The sequence below is a fragment of the Myotis myotis genome, unplaced genomic scaffold (genome assembly GCF_014108235.1).
Source record: "Myotis myotis isolate mMyoMyo1 unplaced genomic scaffold, mMyoMyo1.p scaffold_m19_p_1, whole genome shotgun sequence".
Lineage (NCBI taxonomy): Eukaryota > Metazoa > Chordata > Mammalia > Chiroptera > Vespertilionidae > Myotis > Myotis myotis.
In genome coordinates, this window is record NW_023416313.1 from 189,258,713 (window position 1) to 189,275,845 (window position 17,133).

General features: G+C 45.2%; 1 protein-coding gene across 3 annotated transcripts in view; it reads left to right on the forward strand.

The window, feature by feature from the left end:
* Window positions 1-743: 743 nt before the first annotated feature.
* PELI2 (pellino E3 ubiquitin protein ligase family member 2) overlaps window positions 744-17,133 on the forward strand; it is a 184,660-nt gene continuing 168,270 nt past the window's right edge. The window contains exon 1 of one of the 3 annotated variants that reach the window (XM_036308267.1): window positions 744-1,132. In XM_036308267.1, the coding sequence (XP_036164160.1) occupies window positions 1,056-1,132 (77 nt within the window). In that variant the 5' untranslated portion in view covers window positions 744-1,055. The remainder of the gene's footprint in view (window positions 1,133-17,133) is intronic. The other 2 variants (XM_036308275.1, XM_036308258.1) reach the window with 2 other exon arrangements.

A 17,133-nucleotide genomic window follows, 5' to 3' on the forward strand; every position in this document is an offset into this window, starting at 1 on the left:
AGGTAATTTCCTCTTAAGGAATTGAGGGAAAGTATGGGAAAAGTGGATAGAGCATGGATTTAAAAATAAAACAAAAACACAACAAACTTTTTTTAAAAAAACCATGTGGAAACCTGCTGTGGACGAACCCGGGAGCTCCATCCTGTACAGTGGCGGGGTGCTCCAAGCGCCTTCAAAACCCCCTCTAATGCAGCACCCACTGCACAGCCCCCCCACTTTTTAGACATCTTCAAGTTCGGGAGGAGTTCGGCTCTGGGAGCGGAAGCACGCGGGTGCGTGTGTGCAACACCCCCAGACGTGAGCCGGGACCCCGTGACTCCGGGAAACAAACGCCCTCACCCCAGAGGAAGTTCCTTATGACGCCGCAGCCGGGAACTCGGTTACCTGGGAGCCTGACCGCCGCCGTCGGCATCCGGCGCCGCCCGAATCGGCCCGAGAACTCCTTTAAGTTTAGGGAGGGCAGCGAGGAGGGAAAAACAGAACTGCTCCTTTAAGAACTTCCTTTCCCTTTTACTCTATGTTTACATAACACGGGGGCCGAGCCGCCGCGGGGCCCGGCGGGGGAAGGCGGGGAGTGGGCGCGGGAGGCCCCACGCGCCGGGGGCGGGGGCGGGGGCGCCGCGCGGGCCGGGGATGCCGGTTCCCGGCGGGGGGCGGGGCGGCTCCCACCTGCCCGCGCGGCGGGGCGGCTCCGCGGTCCTGCCCCCGCCCCTCCCCCGCCGCTGCCCCCGCCCTCCCGCCCGCGCTGGTTCCCTTCCTCCCTCCCGCGGGGCTTCGGCGGCGGCGTTCGGCGCGGGCAGGTCCCCCTGCTGCCCGGTCCCATTCGTTGCCTCGTCTCTGGCTCGGGGCGGCCGCGACTCGCGGAGCTCCCGGGAGCCCGGCGGGGCAGCCGCGCAGCCACGACGGAGCAGCCTCGGGACTGGCCGCCCCGCGCCCCCTTCGCCGCCGTGCCCTTCCCCGGCGCGCTCACCCCCTTCTCGGGATGGGATTGTAGCGGCGGCGCGGACTCGGCGGGGATCGCGGCGGAGGAGGCGGCGGCGGCCGAGCGGGGCTCCATGTTTTCCCCCGGCCAGGAGGAGCACTGCGCCCCCAACAAGGAGCCGGTGAAATACGGGGAGCTGGTGGTCCTGGGGTGAGTTCGGGCATCCCCGACCTCGGGGCGCCGGGGGCGGTTGGCAGGCGCTCCGGGCTGGGTGGCCGCCGGGCGCCCGCATCCCCGAGCGGGGCCGGTGTGGGGGCTCGGGCACTCTCTGGGGACCCCGAGGCTCTCTCTGGGGACCCCGGGGCGCTCTCTGGGGACTCCGGGGCGCTCTCTGGGGACTCCCGGGCGCTGGGGACGGCGGGAGCGGCTCGGGAAGCTGGGACGGCGGCCGCTGAGGCGGGAGCCGGGATGCGCTCTCCGCACTGAGGACGACGGCAGAGCGAGTGGGGGAGCGGGGCCGCCCCCGGGAGGCGGCGGCGGGGACTGGGGCGACCCCACGCTCCGCGGGGCGCGGGGCTAGGGGACGGAGCCTGTGGTCAAACCGCGGGGGCCGGAGCTCGACTTCCCCGAGCGCGCCGGGCCGCGGGGGGTTGGCAGGGGCCGGGCTGAACGGCCACCGAGGTCTCGGGCTCTTCGCTGTGTCGCACGAGACCCCCGATGGGCGGAACGGAGAGGCCCGGAGGCCCGGCCCCCGAGTCCCGGGTCCCCGCTCTCCGTGGGCCGGGGCCCCGGCTCGGCCGCTGCCCGGGGCTGAGTGTCTGCGCGGTGGCGTCCGCGGGCAGCCCCGCATATTGTTATGGTGACCGCGCGGCCGCCGCAGCCGCGGGCGTGAACTGTCTGTGACCCGGCGGGCGGGCGGGCGGGCCCTGGGCTGTCCGCGCCGGGGCGTCCCGGAGGGGCAGGGACGCGGTGGCCCGGGCCGCACCCCCTGCGTCCCTCCGCCCCTGGCCGCTGCCGCGCAGATGTCCTCCGGGCGGCGGGGAGCTCGCCAGCCTCGCCCGCCGCGCCTCCCTCTCCGCTGGTGAAAACCACATTGGAAGATAGTCATTATCTGCGATCGTTAAACGGCAGCAATTAGAGACTTCATCCACTTCCTGAGTTTCCTGGTGACATTTCTATTGTTTACCCTTCCTACCCCGGGAGGGAGGCTTCGCGGGATGGAAGCCGGATCCAGGGGGCAGTGAATGGGGAGCGGAATGGAGACGGGGAAGTGCGGGACACTCGGGGGAAGGGGTGACCCAGTGGGTTGAGGACTGCAGGAGAAAGGATTATTTTTTTTTCCCCTTTGGATGTGTCACCCCCGGGCACCCGCGCTTTTGTCCTCCTCTGTTGAAAGACCTGTGTTCAGAACATCCTGGGTGCTCATAAGTAGGCTTCGCACACATGTGAGAAATCGTGGGTACGGGAAAACTCAGAACTCCGAAAAAAGTATTTGGTAACTGAACACCTTGAAGTAAGTGCCGACTTAAAAATAACTGTAGAGAGAATTTTTAAGAGAAGCTTCCAGATACAGCGCAGCCCAAAGTTGTCTAGTCCTCCTCACTTGGTTGCTACAGTATTAAGTGCAACATGATTGGAAACCTCTCGGCCTCTTTTGAAGCTGTGCGCAGGGAAGCGTTTTTTCTCACCTGCAACCAATTGCACTTAAAAGACAGATGTTAGGGTTCACTGGGAGGAGGGAGGGATGACAGGAAAAAAGCCAGAGTTTAGCTTGTCTTATGTAACCTCCAGCCCAACCTAATTTTGTGGAGTTTGGTTTTGTTTCTGTGGCTGGCTTCAAAGTATGTTTAACATTGTGAACCTGACAGGAAAGATTAACTTACGCCAGAACTTTATTTCATTATTTCCTTTTGAGGAAATCATTGCTGAGATCTTTTAGAAAAAGCAATGTGTGAGTGGGCCTGGAGAGGTTTTGTGTTCATAGCTGGAAGTGCAGGGCATTTCAAAGCCCTGAAAAGGATTTATAACCTGGATTGTCCTGGTATCACAGGCTTATGCTAAAGCAGGCTATGTAAATGCATGGCCAATTGCCTGTGCTCTGTTCTTTACTAATGCTTTTCTGGAAGACTCTGAGTATGATATAATTGCCACTTACCAGACACTCAGCAGTTATGTATGCACCTACTGTGTGCCAGCACTGTGTAGGCATTGAGGATTAGCAGTGAACAAGGAGCTTTCATTGTAGTGTGGTGTGGCAGGCATAAACAGAAAAAAACCCCCACATGTAAACAAATGAATAATAAATGACAATCAGGGGTTGCCAAGTGCTCAACAGAAGTGGGTTAACTTAGGAAATGTCTGCTCTAGGCAGGTGTTGAGATCTTTAGCTAGGAGGTCAGGGCAGGTCTCTGAGGAAGTGAACTGTGAGTTGAGACCAGACTGCTAAGAAGATGCCAGTTTGTTTTTGAATACTTGAGAGGAATTATGGTATTTTCCTTTTCTTTTTTGAGAGTAGGTTTTTGACTTTCTTGCAGTTTTGAACACATTGAAGAATGCTGGGCAGGGAAGTGGGGGCAGTGAGATGATAGGTAATAGTTTTAAAAGACCCTTAGGACTTGAAACTGCCTTCCCTCGTAAAACAAAACAGTCAAATAAACAATATCAACTTTGCATGCCTGAGCATCTAGGACATAAATATTGGTAAATAGAGAATTTCTAGTAGGTTTTCTTATTGATAAAATTAATCTTGAGATCCCCAAAAGCTCAATATTCATAGAAGCTTTTGCTTATAACATGCAGTACCTTCTTTTTTGGAAGCTGTTGTGGATACTCCTTTTTTGTTCTCTTCTAAGTTTCATAGTAAAATGTCACTAAGAAATCCTGGAGTGCAGACCAAGGAACTATATATGTATGTATCTATCTGTGAGGAGCTATATTATGTATGTGTCTCTGTCCATATAGAAATAGTTCTGTGTCTTTTCATGTGTTACACAATATTAAGGGAATTTCCAGGTAGGTAGGATTTTAGTATGGTCATCGCTTTCTTGGCAGGTAAGTGGAATTTACTTATTTCATGACTCCAACCAGAAAATGTATCATAGTCACAACTCTTTGTTGTATCCATGACGGAATTAGAGGTAGAGAAAATGATTGGTCTGTCACTGGTTTAAACCAGGCTACACTGTGAAAGTTGGGGAAGTGTGTCAGGATTTGAGAGGCAGTCAGTGTAGTGGGAAGACCATGAAGGTAGTGGTCAGGAGACCTGGGTTTTATTCCTGCTTTCTTGCAGACTGGCTTTGTGGTATTGGCTTAGTCCCCCACTTTGTCTCTGTTTCTTTAGCACTAATGACAGATGATCAACAGCCTTCCTGGTCTGTATCCTGTAATACTGCTCATGGTCTGAAAAGTGGAAAATATGTAATTGACATATTCTAGGTAACCCGGCTTTTGTTGATTTTGTATATTCGTGAGCTGATGGTGCTAGAATTTGAATGGGAACTTCGTTTAAAAAGCAGAAAAGACCAACACTGTGATTGCTTTTTATGAAGTAGATATACAAGACATTTTTTTTTTTTTTTTTTTTAGTTGTAGTGGTATACATATATATGGCTCATTGGTGTTAGGTTATACACGAGGGCATTTAAATTTGGTAAAATTTTCTGTTCCATGTTTACGAAAGGCATTGGTGTTTTGAAATTAAGTAGGCTGAAATAGCTAGAATAAGGAAGAGATAATCTGATAGAATTTTAAAACTGAAAAGAGCCTAAGAAATTATGATACATGTTTGCCCTTTTATTTTGCTGACGGAGAAACTGAGGCTCTAGGAAGGAAGGAGATTTTTTTCAAGTTCATAGCTGAGCTGGGGCACTACACTGCCAGGTCACTTCAGTGCTGTCAGTTCCTCAGAGCTTCAGGGTTTTATTGTAAATTACATGAGGGGAACTGAATCTCTTTTGGATTCAATTTGAAGCATGTAGTGCTCTTGCTGACTAATGGCCCTTCATGGTTTTTGGGAAAATATTGCTTATACTTTGAGTTTTTCTAACCTCACCGTTGAATGGATAGTGTATTTTTGCAAGGCTTTACTTTTCATTTGATGTTTCACAAATGTATTTTTATTGGCTCTTTCAACCGAGGGTTTTTAACCTAGGGTCCACAGATGCAATCCAGGGAGCCCTTGAACATGGATGGGGGAAAATGGCATCTCTGTTTTCACGATAACTCAAACTGAAATTTAGCATTTCACCAAGTTATGGGAACAGGCAACAAGCAGACTTGCTGCTAGATTTGCTACTTACTGCATGAATACAGAGTACAAATACTGCTTTACCACAATTTAAAACTATCTTGATAACTGAGTAGAATCGACTTCACTTGTTATCCTTTGCATTTTACTTTATGCCCTTAAAACGTTTTTCTTAGAAGGGCTCAGCAGGTTTTACCAGACTGCCAGTGGGATCCTTGGCACAAAGATGGGTTAAAAACCTCTAAAAATGAAGGCTTATACATACGACAGACAATGAAGTATTTTAGTAGAAACTGACCAGGGCCCACATAAAGGTCAGGGAGTACCTGCCTTTTTTCCTTTGGATGGTGCAGCATTCTGTCAAAGAAGACAAAGAGGACTACTGCTTGAAAAGTTTATGATCTTTACTTCTTTTAATAAGCAGCTCCTGATGTCTACGTGCTGTTTTTGTTTTAACCTTGGCATTTTGCCTTAACTCCCCCTCCTTTGGAGTAATAAGAAACCTTAAAATATTCTCTAACACTTTCCCTTTTCTCATCCTCTCTAATTTGGGCCCAAAGACATCAGACCCTACTATCCTTTGTAAACTAAAAGAGGCCCTTGATTTTTTTTTTTTTTTTAATAAAACAAAACCTTTACTGTCACTCAGTGTCTCTTGGCGTGTGGGGTGATCTGAAGAGCTCAGATCTGTCGGTGTGGATAGAGTGTCTAATTCTGTAGGCTGTTATGGGTCATGATGTCCCAGCTTCGGGTTGCTATATATTCCTTTACTAACTTTAGCCTTGTTTGGGGTGTGTGGCTGTCTGTATGGTTTCTTGTCTGCCTTGCTCAGATTTGTTTCTCTAATACACCAAGACTGAAGTCTTCACTAGGACTTTTCATTTTGGGTTGTATTTTATCATGCAAGCAATATTGGGGGATGTTTTATGTAAACAAAAATAAAAACCAGGTTGATTCAGGTCTTAGCAACTTTACCAAACATGTTTTATGCACAAGATAAAGCTCATACACAGAAAACACTAACAAACTAAAAAACATACCAGTTGCTCTATTTGAGGGAGACTAACGTTGTCCCTTTGGGCAGTGGTTTTGTTTCTGCTGTGTGGGGATCAGCAGTGGTCTCCCTGAAGTATGCATGTGAAGCTATAGATTGGCTTTTGAATGGAGACCACAGCAACTTTGTGGACTTCATTGGTATGGGAGAAAAAGGTATTTTTAACCTCTTTCAACTTAATTAAAGGCTTCTCCAGGGGTGTGCAGAACCTGTTTTATAAAAAGAAAGTGAGGGTAAGAATGATTCCATTATTAGTTCTTATTAGACTTATTGTCACCTTCATCTTTTGGAAAATAAAATGAGAGCAGAAAGTGCTTCATATTTCTTATTTTATCTGAATCAGCCATTCTCAACCACTGTCCCAAGTACCTCATATGTGATGATCAATTTTGAGGTGACCAGTAATTTATGATAAGTAATAAATGATAAAGTATAGGATCTTTCAAATGACAGAGATGTCCTTTTAATAATGTCTTTTTTTTTTTTTTTTTTTTTTTTTACCCACTGCATTCTGATACGTTTTCTCAAGTGGGAGAGAAAGGGGTAGAGTTACATTAGGCAAGCCAGGAATTTACTCATTCAACAAATATTTATTGCGTGTGTACTCTTCCGCACATGGGGAATACTAGTATAGCTAGACAAGCCGATGTTTCCTTCCCTCGTCAATTGTTATTTTATTCTTGTCACAGCCCCTTAGTGGAGAGCCATTACTGATATACAGTTCATTAATGTATTCCACTAATATATGAGCACCTATATTCCGTGTTCAGATGCAGCGGTGAGTAAGGCAGGGCTGGTTGTTTTCTGTGGAGCCTACATTTCAGTTAGGGAGAGAGAAAGCAATTTAGAGCATAAGCTATGATGGGGGACACATTAGCAGGGCCATCTAACCCTGTGCCACCATAAGAAGACAGTGGCCTGTGGAGGTGAGAGAGAGGGTGCTGGAGGAAGAGGAGACCTTATTCTAAGACCTAGAGGTGAGTGCTTCTAATGCTCCTCTGAGGACCAGAGAAGAGGGGTTGAATGAACTAGTCAGAGAGATGAGAATGGGGGGGACAGGTCATGAAAGGCTTATCAGTCATTGGAAGGATTTGGGATTTTATCTTAAGGGCATGGGAGACTGTAGCTGGTTTTCAGCACTGAAACGGGAGTGGGAAAAACAAAGAGGAATGCAGTGGGAAGTGGAGGGAGAAGCTGAGGCTGGGGCCCCAGAGGCAGGCAAAGAGGGAACCAGAATTCGAGCCAGCAGGCAGCTGTCCTGGTTCCAGTTTCTGGTTCTGGTCCCCTGTGAGAGCTTGTTACAGCCCCTTCCCAGAGTTCTGTGTGGTGGGCCATTTGGTCATTCAGTGGCCAGCACTGCCCTAGGCACTGGGCCACATACAGCAGCAAATGAGATAGACTATGACCCTCTCTGCGTGGATGGTGACAGTTGAGCCAGCAAACGGGTAGATAAAACATTTAATCTCAGAAAGTGCTGTGAGGAAAATAAAGCTGGATAAAGGGGAAGAAGGTGATTGGGCGGGCAGGAGTGGGACTAATGGGGTAAAGTGCTAGGGATAAGGTAGTGGGAGGGGGCTTATAGACAGAATACTCAGGAAAAGCTTTTCTGAGAAAATAGCCCTATGTCCTCTGGGAGCACCCACCTTTTAAAAAATTTTATTTACTTTTTTTCTGTTTAAGCCACCCTGCGTGGGTTCTGCTCCTACAACCAAAGAATTCCAAGTTTTCCATTAGTAAAGGAAGCAAATATATACACAGTTTACCAAAGGGAAAATAGAAGTGTGAACAAACATAGGACATGTATTTAATATCTCTAGATACAAACAGGGTTCCATCCACTGTGCTGCTCACCACGTGCCTGGAGTGACAATTGCATTCCACCAGAGTTCATTGAAACTGTGCAGGCTTTCTTTTGAAGTTTGCTCTTTGAGGGCAGGGACCCTTAAAGTGTGGGATTCTTCTTTCCAGGTGCATGGTAGGCACTTACCAATTGTCTCGAAGGAATGGATTTCTGTGGCACACTCCAGTGCTCTGCTTGGCACCGCACGGAGGTGTCTCTGGGGCAAAGGAACGCGATTCCGTAGCACAGCTGCAGCTTTCTGAACAATCCTCCCAATCCTAAGGGCCCACGTTGTCTCAGGCTCCCTGCAGTACTAACCACCTCCTTCACTGACATCAGATACTCCAGTTTCAACCTTTGTTTGTTGTCCTTCTTATCAGTCACCTAACAGTCATTTTGTCACCTGCAGAAAGTTCTGCTTTGAAGGGAAGCAGGCCATCTGTTCTGACTCCACCAGCTGCTCCGAGCTGCATTGCGGTGCACCATGGTGGCGTTGAAAGGCTGTGGTCATTAGTGCCTGTTAATGATGGCTGGAGATACTATGGGATTCAGCCTCTTGGATGACAAACCTAATACATATGCATCAGGGGTATTTTCAGTGGCAGGTTTTAAGACTATTGGAGGTCTTTATTGAGGTTTTAGTTCCAGCCGTCCACTTAATGCTTCTCACTCTCAGACACTTAACTCTGTTTGTTCCCTGCTTTTCTGCTTGTGCAGAATCTGTTTTCAGGACAAGAATCGTTATTTCAAGCTTTGTACTTCCATTCTCATTAATGCTGGTTTAACAGAATCCAACCAGAGCAGGCAGTTGCATGTTTTACACCTAGGCTTTCGATACAAAACGGTTGTTTCCTATTACCAAACCCCTCAGAGGAGCCTCAGAAGTCCCTCCTCCTTTCCCGTCCTTACCTGGCCTTCTTGTGCTTCCTGCCACACAGTTATGAGACAAGGAACTTGTGATGGGTGAGCAATTAGGGTTTTCTGGAGCACTTGGTAGATTACCTTGAGGAAAGGCCCTTCCTGTACAAGGACTATAGACACAAAGGAGTATGCCTCACAGCAGATCCTAGAAAATGAGTCAGACTGGATCCTTGTAGTACATGAGATTACATTATAGTTTGGGCGCTTTTGCTATTATAAGCTCTTGGATAGGCTTCAGAATGGAATCTGTATTTTTCCTCCCTGTGTTTGTCCGTCATTTATGCTTCTCAGCATAATTTTTCACATACTCGATCTATTTTCACTTAATAAGCTTTCAGTTGTTTGGCCCTTTAACCATGTAATAACGGCCAAGTTATTGAGGGGGACATTACCTAACTTCCCCAGTTGGTCTTATAGCCAGTTGGAGACCAGATAAGGGAACTCAGGGTTTTGACTTGTTCCCAAGTTCTTTTTCTGTTATCTTCAAATGCGTCCAGGAACAGTTCCTCAGATATGCATGCTGGACCTCCCAGAAGGAGGGGAATCCCCCCTATTGCATCTGGGCTAGTTTTGTGATTCACTTTGACCAGGCCGTATAAAGGAAGTGAAGCTTTGTGACTTTGGGATGTTGCCTTAAGGGGTGTTGTAAGCTTCTGTTTTTGTCCTTTGTATTAGTTTGCCTCAATGGCCATAACAAAGTGCCACAGACCAGGTGGCTTAAACAACAGAAATTAATTTTCTTACAGTTTTGGAGGCTGAAGGTCCAGGATCATGGCGTCAGCAAGTTTGGTTTCTCTTGAGGCCTCTGCTTGGCCTGCAGATGGCTTCTCTTGCTGTGTTCTCTTTGTGTGCCCATACCTGGTGGCAATTCCTTTTCTTATTAGGACACTAGTCATATTGGATTAGGACCCGCCCATAGGACCTAATTTAACTTTAATTACCTCTTCAAAGACCCTGTCTCCAAATATTGTCACCTTCTGAGGTATACTGGGGTTTAGGACTTCAACGTATAAATTCAGGTCATAACACCCTCTAAGAAGGCAGTTGCCGTAAAAAGCGTGACTGCCCTGCTGGAGAGAGTGGCTCTGGTGGGTGTGAGATTATAAAAGCAGAGACCTGCCAACGCCCAGCCCGTCCAGCTGAGACAGCAGACCTGTGAGTGAAGCCATCTGGATCCTTGGGCCCATCGAGCTGCCCTAGTCCTATCCACCTGGAGCAGAGATGAGCCATTTGCACCGACCTCCGACAGAATGAAGAACTGTTCTCCATTTTAAGCCACTTCTTTTAAGCCACTATATTGGGATGGTTTGTTACACAGCAATAGACAGCTCAGACACCACAGCACTATATCTGCATGTGGTTCAGTTGTCAGAGAGGACAGACTAATACAAAATAATTCCGAGTTTTTGTTGAGTTTTCTGTTTCCTTCAGGTTATTGATTATTTTAACAGATTGGGTACCGCATAGAAATCTCTAAGACATACGCCAGGGACTGCACGTTTTTGGGAAAACTGCACGTTATTTAAATCATCATAATGCACTTTAGGTGTTGTTTTTCAATAATTATAACATTTTTATTTACAAAAAACAAAGTTCCTAGTACTTTTTTAACGTATGGCACTGCGTAAAACATTTTCATCTATGAAGAGGGGCCAAACAAAATTTACATAAGTATCTAGATTCGCTCCTTTTTCCATGGGCGTGAAAAACGAGAACACTCGTGAGCGGTCCTTAACAGATGGCGCGAAACACGAGAAAACTCCTGAGCGGTACGAAATATGTTAATAAGCAAATTTTTAGCCTTTTAGATGAATTATTCCAAATGTTAAGTACTATATGGTCTGAAAATCTTAGCTAACGAAAGTGTTTATTTAAAAACTTGATCATGTATATGTCATCTACGATTCTCTTTGCATTTGTTAATCTCCATAATCAATATTATCTCATAAAGTTCACTGCGAGAAGGACAGTTGAAGAATGGCCATGCTTCTGGTAGACTCGAACCTAAGCCGCTTTAACCTAGGACAGCTAATCCATCAGTTCTTCCACTCAGTAATGTGTTTTGGAAACTTGTGCTGGAACCTCTGAATGTTTTGGGGTCCAGCCCCACCCAGCAGAACAATCAAGGATAAAAGAATCTTTATGCTCTTAGCCAGCTGTCCTCTGGAGTCTTGCTTTCCCTGAATGCCCAAGTGGTGGTGTCTCATGTACATTGTCCACCGACAGAGAGGATCTGCAGCCCTATGGCCCTCCTTCCCCAGACTCCGGGGAGGTTGTGTGCAAACCATCCAGGAATCTCCCTTGGGGAGGAATAACTGGGTGCTCTTCCTCCCAGGTAGGCCATTTTTGCAGCCCAGCGTCTTGTTTGTCTCAGACTCATTTATGCCAGCAGCAGAAGTGTGCGGGCAGGTGTGACTGTGTTGCCTTAGAACAGCCCCTCTGGGTGTATTGATCTTGTTACCAGGAGAGCAGAGCAGATTTATATTCCTGTGATGTTTGCAGCAGGTACAGTGCCTCCGATCACTGTCCTGTTTGCTCGCCCTGGTTGCCCATTGCTCCCATATCAACCTCTGTCTCATCTTTAGGGCTTTCGGCACCTTTTGATTTGAAGTGCAAGTCCGTGGTCAGAAGCCTACAGTTTAAAATCATCATTAATGAGGGAGCATCAGGATTTGAGCTTTCTCTCTTTTTTCCTGCAAGAAGGAGGAATTCTGGCCAGGCTGTTGCTACCTAGTGGCCTGGTTCTTTCTCACTTTGGGGAGGTGCACAGGATGATGTGTTACTAGTAGTATCCTGTACTGAGTGCTTACTCTTAGGTCCTGTGCAAAGTGCTGCTCATGCTTGGCCTCCTTATGTTCTGACCAAGGGAGGTGGGTACCTTCACTTATGTGCAGCTGTGGAGAAACTGCTCCAGGTTCACTGGATTGTTATGTGACAGAGCTCTGATTCAAACCTAGGCCTTTCTGACTCTAACACCCTTGTTCATAAATCCTGCCTCTACTGTGTGTGTAGTTTTGTATCTTCTTTATTTTTTTAACCAAATTATTTCTATACTGGATATTCTCATTAAACACAGAGACACACCTTTATTCCTTTAATGAAGTTACCAGGAAGGTTAAATTTTTTTTTTTAATGTTTACAACTTACATGTACTTTTTTGGGGGAAATTACCTACATCTGTACTCTCCCCCACTTAAATATTATATTCCTAATGTATTTTCAAAAACAAATTAAATATATGATATTCAGGGAGTAAAAATATGAATTCTCTCCATACCTGCCTTATTTACCTGAATATATTTACCTGAATATATTACAGTTAAATTAATGCTTCAAGGAAAACCTACTTTTATAATCTGAAATAATTCAAGGTTTGTTTCTCTGGTTTTGAAGCCGTTCACTGAGGTGTCCTTCCTGGAGAACAGCGTTCTAATCTCGTTAATTGTGGCATGCCCCCTGAAACCTGCCTTTTCTCCTTTGCTGCTGTTGGTGATAATGTAGGCTAGCAGTTATGTTTTGTTTCCTAGCTTGGAAAAGGGGCTTCAAGCACTGTCTTCTCAAGTAAAGGGCTGTCTTTTCCTAGATACTGATGTCTCTGCATGTTGATTTTTCCTTTCCTGTCTGTTGATCTTCCTGTTAGTATTGATTAAGGAAAAAAACCTTCCTGCTCCTCTTGGTCTCCTCACTAACAGTTCTTGACACAACTTGTTTGGCAGCGACACTAGTTCAGCTAATCCGAAAAGCACAGGTCAGAAAAAGTGCCTTTTATTTGTTTATTCTAAGTGTTAACTTAGTCCAGATGCCAACTTTAAGGCTTTGATGGAAGTGTTGACTTGGACCCTTTTGGAAGCTGGCGTGGATTCGTGCTGTGCAGATTCAGCCTTCCTGTGAAGGCAGTTAAGCCTTTTCCGTTACAGATGTGGAGAGCCGCCTAGGACCCAGAATTTATTTGGGGGAAAAATCTTAATAAACATGCGTCCTAAGATATCGGATGGCAAAATACCAAAGGACAAATATAGCATCTTGATAAGCAATATTAGATGTTATATGGAGAAAAAGCAGAGACTTGGAAACACTGCAGGGAAGTAATTCAATCTGGAGGTTCTGATAATGTAATAAACTACACAAGAGTGAAACTTGAGAGGTTTACACACCCTAGAATACCCTTCAATTGAATTATGGTCTTATAATGGTTGTCTGCTTATGTACTACTGTTTTAAATATATATAAGAAATAACAACTCACCTTTCCCCCAGATGGGAGAGAAAAGAAACAAATCTTCATCACCTTAATAATCTGTGTGCCCATCTCCCCCTGCCCCCTTCCTGCCATGACTGTCAAAGCTTATGTTTTGTGTTTATTAGTTGAAAACCCTGTTCTGGGTAATGAAGCATATAGACTCTGTGTTGTAGGAGAAACCAAACTGCTTCTCGATTGTGCTGAATATGGTTTAGCCATGGTGGCAAGCCTGCAGGCTTCTTTAGCTCGGAGGGGTACACCCCGATACCCATTCCCACCCCCCTACCCCTGTCCTGTCCCTCCCTGAAGAGAAGAGCATGGTTCTCCCGTTAACCTGTTTTTCAGGGGCAGCTGGTAGGGATGCTTCTCTTTTTGTAGCTAATGAGGTCTGAGCAGAGAGCCTTTCCCCTTACTGTGTTCACCTGGCTCCTGGACAATTTACTTACTGCAGGAGGCAGTAAGAACTTGGGGTCCCTTGCACCATGTGAGAGGTTTTGCAAGGAGGTCCAAGCCCCTGCCATGTGCTAGTTGCTCCATCTCAGCAGGCCTCAGAGGATGTGATGTCATCCCCATTGGAGAAATGGGGAAGCATAGATGCCTGGAGATTTGAGTGACTCCTATGAGCCTGCATAGTTGTTAGTTAAGGATTTTGAAGTTTAGGAATTTGAATCCAGGTCTCAGATTCTAAAACTTATACATATTGTACTTCTCAAAGTCTATACATCGTACATCACTGTCAGCAATAACTTTTGATAATGATCTGAAAGGTGTAGCTCTTAGTGTTTGGCATTAGGTTCTGAAGTGTGTTTATAACAATAGAAATGCTGGCAATATCCCCGCCGGACTGGCTGGGATGGGTTGGACAATGGAGTAGGCAATAGCCCTGTGGGGAGCCGGCCCCTTCTCACTGCTTGATGGCTCTGCCTGCTAACACTTCCCTTTATGTTCTTCGGGCCCATGGAAAGGGTCAGAGGTTGCCTGCTCTTGTTTTTCCTGTTACCTCCATTCAGATCAAATGTGGACAATAGCACTCCACTCCCTCAGGAGAAGGGCTCTCCGGGCCCCTTAAACTCAGGGGTGAATTTGAAGTGAATTTCTTTCTGATCTCATTGTATTGTTTTTTTTAATCCACTTGAAGACTCATTATGCTAGTTACCATAAATCACGTACGCTTGGAGTTTGCTTGTATAGTAATTTCACCCCAATTTCTCCTAGGGTTAAGCCACTTTTAAGTTATGTGTCATAGACTCTGGTAAGTTTTAGGTGTCAGCACTAATCATTAACACTAATCATTTTGCTTTCCTCCACTGACAGATTTGTAAATGGAAAATTTTTTTTAAGGCAAACCATTTTTATTTAGCTAATATGGAATTAATTTAAAAAGCTGTATGATAAAGGGTGACATATAAAAATTTGAAAGAAGGGAAAAAATCACCCACAATGCTAACTAATATTTTATTTTTTTCACTGTCTTTTTTAGTTATTGTCTTCATTGTATACATAGTATATGTCCTGCCTTTTACAGTGTTGGCTAACTGGCCTTCATTTTAAGAATTTAATAAATGCTAGAAAAACATTTCAAGTAAGCCAAAGATATTTTTTCTTGATCAGAGCAGTTATGTTTTTATAGGTTATCTAACACAAATTCTGCTTTTTGGGGGGTTGGGGTGGCGTATCAGGAATTGCTATGTGATTTCTAAGGTTCTTATCTGAAAATACAGGTTTATTATATCCACTGTTTGAGATCTTTAAAAGATCTCTGAAAGACTAGTAGGTGCACTAAGGGCATGGCTCCTGAAAATAAGTTTCTTAGGCATTTAGAGGAAAGGACACTTTGAAAGACACTAAATTCTAAACATGTCTCACCCAGTCCAGCGCAAGATAACTTACCTTCTTGCCCTTGGGGCCTACCTCCCTGCTCCCCATTACACCTTCAGAGACCTGCCTTCCTCTTCATCTTTTGCACCACAGGTCCCTCTGCTCTGGTTTCGCTCACCTGTTAGGAGTTAGCTCAGGTGTCACTTCCAGTATGATGCCCTTCCTGACTCTTCCTCCAGCCTGGAGCAGTTATTTCTAATGAGCTCTCTGTGCCTTGGAAATGTCCCCTTCTTAAAGGGCCCTTCAGGCCAGTGCAGTTTCACTCCACCCCAGCACCTCCTGTAAGTCAAGGGTATTTATCCAGTGGATGAAAAAATGCTGCCCAGGAAATATAAGCATTCTTATATGGATGGCTTTTACCCTCTCCCCCCCCCCCCTTTTTCCCCTCCCTGCTCTGGTTTAAAGAAGGATCATTAACTCTTAAATAGGTATTTGGTTTATTTATATTATTTTAATTAGCTTCCTAAAAATATAGTTCTGTTTGTGTCTTCCAAGTTGCATGATGGGTGCTCCCTGACAATTGTCTGTCTGGCCTTGAAATGTGATAGTGGTGAATTTTTAATTTTCCTTTTAAACTTCAAGAAAGAGAAGGGGTTAAAGTGGATGAGTACTGGGGGGATGTGGTCTGAAGCTGACAGTAATTTCAGCTTTATCTTAGTGTGTAGTATTAAAAATCTCCCTAGAAAAATCAACAAACCCAAACATGTTTTGACAGTGATAAATCGTTATTTTTACTCAAAATTAGTTGCTCTGGTGTCTTATCTTTTCATTCTGAATTCACAGATAAATATTCTTTCCATTATTTTTTCCTGGTGCTTATCACAGCTGGCTTTTGTGTTCCTATGGTGGCTGGGTCTGCTTTTTCACTCTATCTTTTTTTCAAGTCCTTTCCTTTGATTTTTAGACAGCTTTGTGCTTATAATGTTTATATGATGTTTACTGTTTAGCCAGTTTCCATGTGTTCTTTTTTTAGGTCCCTACAAACATACTTGTTTGTTGACTTTTTCCTTCCTTCAGACCATGTTAAGTACAGCTTGTTATATATTTGAAGCAAAACAGCTGGGGTACTGTGGAAGCTTACTTGAGTTTATTTTTTCATTTATTTTCTTTTTTTAAATCATTATCCCGAAGAACCGGAAATCTTGCCATTAAATTTTGTTTCTCTTTTGCTGGAGAGAGGAATATAAACCATCTTTTCCCCTGGTTTTCTTTTATTCTTCCTCTCCCTTACTCCCAACCTTGCCTTCAGTTTGTAGAATTCGCCAATGAGTGCTTGTCTCCTTTCTTTATTCCCACTCCAGTTCTTATAGGAACCATAAGAGAGATAAAATGTCTACAATGCAGGTTATTCATGGGATTTATAACAAATAAAACTGGAAATGTGATATAAAACAATGAGGTACACAGTGGAAAGCAGTGTGGTGGTATAAATTAGTCTGAATTAAGTCCTTTTCCTTTGTGTTGTCTCTGCAACGCCAACGCTGCATTCTAAGTATCAAACCTGCACAAATCTGGTTCTGTAAGCATGTGTGCTGCCTCATGACTTACCAACAAGTAGAAGGGAAATGATTGCTCTCAGTGGGTGCAGTGGGTGCACAAGTCTTTGGGAGTGTGCTGCGGTCCATTTTATTTGTGAACTGTGGTTTTGCAAAGTGGCTTGTTCACTTAGTTTTGATTGTATCATAAGAGACTGTCTTATGGTGAGTGCTGGGGTGATTGTTTTTGCCTTGTAGATTTTCTCTTCAATGTATTATGGGCACCTGCTCTCAATTTAAGAAATTGCAGATATGTTCTCAAAAGAGAAATAATGTTCAGGGATGGTAGCCCAGAGATTTTGGTGGAATGTTGGTGGTTGATGAGTCAATTTATTACTGAAAATCTGTTTAAAGTGAGTTTTTTTTTCCCAAGCTGACATTTTTGACTTTCTGTTATAAATCTATTAGCTACACCTGGTGACTATTATTAAATTAAGAACAGCTCTATTTTTCTGTGAGAAAAATCCCCAAAGATGGATCTCTTGTCTCCTCTGGACC